The 4,851-nt window shown below is 39.3% G+C and overlaps 1 protein-coding gene across 1 annotated transcript; it reads left to right on the top strand.

Moving 5' to 3' along the window:
- The first annotated feature begins 368 nt into the window (after positions 1 to 368).
- Positions 369 to 1,337, top strand: LOC141372096 (olfactory receptor-like protein OLF4). Its single transcript, XM_073890575.1, has one exon. It carries the CDS (start codon positions 369 to 371, stop codon positions 1,335 to 1,337), a length of 969 nt encoding a protein of 322 aa, XP_073746676.1.
- The last annotated feature ends 3,514 nt before the right edge of the window (positions 1,338 to 4,851 follow it).

The raw sequence follows: 4,851 nt of genomic DNA, 5'->3' as shown, positions 1-4,851 counted from the left end.
TATCTGCTTCTTTTCTATCACCATCATTGAATTGTAGGGACTATTGCCTTTCAGCACCCTCTACTTTATGACTAGGAATTTCTGAAACATGGTCGACACTCTATATATTCCTTAAATGCATGAAATGATTTCTTATTTAAACTTTATAATATCTGACCTGTTGGGGAACATCTGATGTTGGGAAGGAAATTCCTAATCAGAGAGGAACTGGGGATACCCTCAAGGGGCCCAAATCCATTCACAAAATATTGAAATTAGTTTCTTGAAATGGAAAATGTAAATTTTAGCATTTCCACAATGTGAGCAATGCCCATTTGTGTGAAAATTAATCATGTTATTTTCCCCTGTGCTGGTAGTCACCTCCAACAATGGACCCAGGAAACAATACAGGAATTTCAAAGTTTCACCTTCTAGGACTATCAGAGGAACCAGAACTGCAGCCCCTCATATTTGGGCTCTTCCTTTCCATGTACCTGCTCACTGTATTTGGAAACCTTCTCATCATCCTGACCATCAGCTCTGACTCTCACCTCCACACCCCCATGTACCTCTTCCTCTCCAAACTATCCTTCATAGACATCTGTTTCACCTCCACCACAGTCCCCAAGATGCTGTGGAACATCCAGACTCACAGTAAGGTCATTACCTATGCAGGCTTCCTCAGCCAGATGTATTTCTTCATACTCTTTGCAGGAGTAGACATCTTTCTCCTGACTGTGATGGCTTATGACCGCTTTGTGGCCATCTGTCACCCCCTGCACTACATGGTCATCATGAACCCCCAGGTCTGTGGACTTCTGGTTCTGGTGTCCTGGATCATGAGCATCCTGAATTCGTTGTTACAAACCTTAACGGTGTTGCGGCTGTCCTTCTGTACAGAGGTGAAAATCCCCCACTTTTTCTGTGAACTCAATCAGATGATACAACTTGCCTGTTCTGATACTTTCCTTAATACCATGGTGATGTATTTTGCAGATCTGCTGCTGGCTGGTGCTCCCCTGGCTGGGGTCCTTTACTCTTACTCTAAGAGAGTTTCCTCCACCATATGTGGGATCTCATCAGCTCAGGGCAAGTATACAGCATTTTCCACCTGTGCATCTCACCTCTCCATTGTCTCCTTATTTTACTGTACGAGCCTAGGAGTGTACCTTAGCTCTGCTGGTCCCCAGAGCTCCCACTCAAGTGCAGTAGCCTCGGTGATGTACACAGTGGTCACACCCATGCTGAACCCCTTCATCTATAGCCTAAGGAACAAAGACACAAAGAGAACCCTGATGAGATTCTCTGGGATGGCAGTTCTAAAAGGCCCAATTGTCCAAGGCCTGAAGTGCCCATGATTGCAGGGCAAATGACTTAGAATCAGAAGTTGTGATTCTTTTATGTATATTGTGGAAGTAGAACTTGCTTCCTTACTTTATTTCCTGTAATTTCTATGTTTTCAATTTCAATGTCTCATACAATATATGTAACTCATTTTCTTAAGATTTGTGATATCTGTGATATCCAAAAGATTTTCCCTTTGTCATTTTCCTATGTCTCAATGTCATTCCTAACTTTGATTGTGAAATATTTGGACATTCTTATCCAAAGGATTACATTAAGCTGTTAAGAATAATTTCTTTGCAAGAGAGCCTAAAAGGAACATAGACCAGAAGGAACAGAGACAATATACAGTAACAGTCACCTTATAGGCAATACAATGGCACTAAATTCATATCTGTCAATAGTTACCCTGAATGGAAATGGGCTAAATGTCCCAATCAAAAGACACAGGCTATCAGATTGGATTAAAAAACAAGACCCATTGATATGCTGTCTGCAAGACACTCATTTTAGACCCAAAGACACCCCCAGATTGAAAGTGAGGGGGTGGAAAACCATTTACCATGCTAATGGACACCAAAAGAAATCTGGGGTGGAAATCCTTATATCAGACAAATTAGATTTTAAATCAAAGACTGTAATAAGAGATGAGGAAGGACACTCTATCCTTTAAAGGGTCTATCCAACAAGAAGATCTAAAAATTGTAAATATCTATGCCCCTAACATGGGAGCAGCCAATTATATAAGGCAATTAATAACAAAAGCAAAGAAACACACCGACAACAAAACAATAATAGTGGGGGACTTTAACAACCCCCCTCACTGAAATGGACATATCATCTAAGCAAAAGTTCAACAAGGAAATAAAGACTTTAAATGACACATTGGACCAAATGGACTTCACAGATATATTCAAAACATTCCATCCCAAAGCAACGGAATACACATTCTTCTCCAGTGCCCATGGAACATTCTCCAGAATAGATCTCATCCTAGGTCACAAATCAGGTCTCAACCGGTACCAAAAGATTGGGATCATTCCCTGCATATTTTCAGACCACAGTGCTTTGAAACTAGAACTCAATCACAAGAGGAAAGTCAGAAGGAACTCAAATACATGGAGGCTAAAGAGCATCCTACTAAAGAATGAATGGGTCAACCAGGAAATGAAAGAAGAATTTAAAAAAAAATTCATGGAAACAAATGAAAGTGAAAACACAACTGTTCAAAATCTTTGGGATGCAGCAAAGGCAGTCCTGAGAGGAAAGTATATAGCAATACAAGCCTTTCTTAAGAAACAAGAAAGGTCTCAAATACACAACCTAATCCTACACCTAAAGGATTTGGAGAAAGAACAGCAAATAAAGCCTAACCCCAGCAGGAGAAGAGAAATAATAAAGGTCAGAAGAGAAATCAATGAAATGGAAACCAACAGATCAACGAAACTAAGAGCTGGTTCTTTGAAAGAATTAACAAGATTAATAAACCCCTGTCCAGACTCTTCAAAAAGAAAAGAGAAATGTCCCATATCAACAAAATCATAAATGAAAGAGGAGAGATCACAACCAACACCAAAGAAATACAAACAATTATAAGAACATATTATGAGCAACTTTATGCCAGCAAATTAGATAACCTGGAAGAAATGGATGCATTCCTAGAGATGTATCAACTACCAAAACTGAACCAGGAAGAAATAGAAAACCTGAACAGACGTATAACCACTAAGGAAATTGAAGCAGTCATCAAAAATCTCCCAACAAACAAAAGCCCAGGGCTAGATGGCATCCCAGGGGAATTCTACCAAACATTTACAGAAGAATTAATACCTATTCTTCTGAAACTGTTCCAAAAAATAGAAATGGAAGGAAAACTTCCAAACTCGTTTTATGAGGCCACCATTACCTTGATCTCCAAACCAGACAAAGACCCCATCAAAAAGAAGAATTACAGACCAATATCCTTGATGAACATGGATGCAAAAATTCTCACCAAAATACAGCCAATAGGATCGAAAAATACATTAAAAGGATTATTCACCACAACCAAGTAGGATTTATCCCTGGGCTGCAAAGTTGGTTCAACATCTGCAAATCAATCAATGTGATACAATCTATTAACAAAAGAAAGAACAAGAATCATATGATCCTCTCAATAGATGCAGAAAAAGCATTTGACAAAGTACTGCATCCTTTCTTGATCAAACTCTACAGAGTATAGGGATAGAGGATACATACCTCAATATCATAAAGGCCATCTGTGAAAAACCTACAGAGAATATCATTCTCAATGGGGAAAAACTGAGAGCTTTCTCCCTAAGGTCAGGAATGCGGCAGAGATGTCCACTCTCAGCACTGCTATTCAACATAGTATTCGAAGTCCTAGCCACAGCAATCAGACAACAAAAAGAAATCAAAGGCATCCAACTCAGTAAAGAGGAAGTCAAACTCTCACTCTTTGCAGATGATATGTTACTGTATGTGGAAAACCCAAAAGACTGCACCCCAGAACTGCTAGAACTCATACAGGAATTCAGTAAAGTGGCAGTATATAAAATCAATGCACAGAAATCAGTGGCAGTCCTATACACCAACAAGACAGAAGAAAGAGAAATTATGGAGTCGATCCCATTTACAATGGCACCCAAAACCATGAGATACCTAGGAATAAATCTAAACAAAGAGGCAAAGGATCTGTACTCACAAAAGTATAAAATACTCATTAAAGAAATTGAGGAAGACACAAAGAAATGGAAAACCGTTCCATGCTCATGGACTGGAAGAACAAACATTGTGAAGATGTCAATGCTACCTAGAGCAATCTACACATTCAACGCAATCCCGATCAAAATACCATCAACTTTTTTCATCGAAATGGAACAAATAATCCTAAAATTTGTATGGAACCAGAAGAGACCCCGAATAGCCAGAGGAATGTTGAAAAAGAAAAGCAAAGCTAGCGGCATCACAATTCCAGACTTCCAGTTCTATTACAAAGCTGTCATCATCAAGACAATATGGTACGGGCACAAAACAGACACATAGATCAATGGAACAGAATACAGAGCCCAGAAATGGAACCTCACCTCTATGGTCAACTTATCTTTGACAAAGCAAGAAAGAATGTCCAATGGAAAAAAGACAGTCTCTTCAACAAATGGTGTTGGGAAAATTGCCCAGCCACATGCAGAAGAATGAAACTGGACCATTTCCTTACACCATACACAAAAATAGAATCCAAATGGTTGAAAGACCTAAACGTGAGACAGAAGTCCATCAAAATCCTAAAGGAGAACACAGGTAGCAACCTCTTCGACCTCAGCCACAGCAGTTTCTTCGTAGAAACATCACCAAAGGCAGGGGAAGCCAGGGCAAAAATGAACTATTGGGATTTCATCAAGATAAAAAGCTTTTGCACAGCAAAAGAAACAGTCCACTAAACCAAAAGACAACCGACAGAATGGGAGAAAATATTTGCAAATGACAGATCAGATAAAGGGCTAGTATCCAAAATCTATAAAGAACTTA

This window comes from Callorhinus ursinus, unplaced genomic scaffold (assembly GCF_003265705.2).
Source record: "Callorhinus ursinus isolate GAN/ISIS: 27379988/994484 unplaced genomic scaffold, GSC_fseal_2.0 scaffold995, whole genome shotgun sequence".
Classification (NCBI taxonomy): domain Eukaryota; kingdom Metazoa; phylum Chordata; class Mammalia; order Carnivora; family Otariidae; genus Callorhinus; species Callorhinus ursinus.
Note: the sequence above shows the minus strand (reverse complement) of the source record. Positions and strands in the feature narration are given on the sequence as shown.

What these genes read in the sequence shown, in the direction of transcription:
- LOC141372096 (XM_073890575.1), top strand. Translation starts at nt 369, where the DNA reads ATGGACCCAGGAAACAATACAGGAATTTCAAAGTTTCACCTTCTAGGA.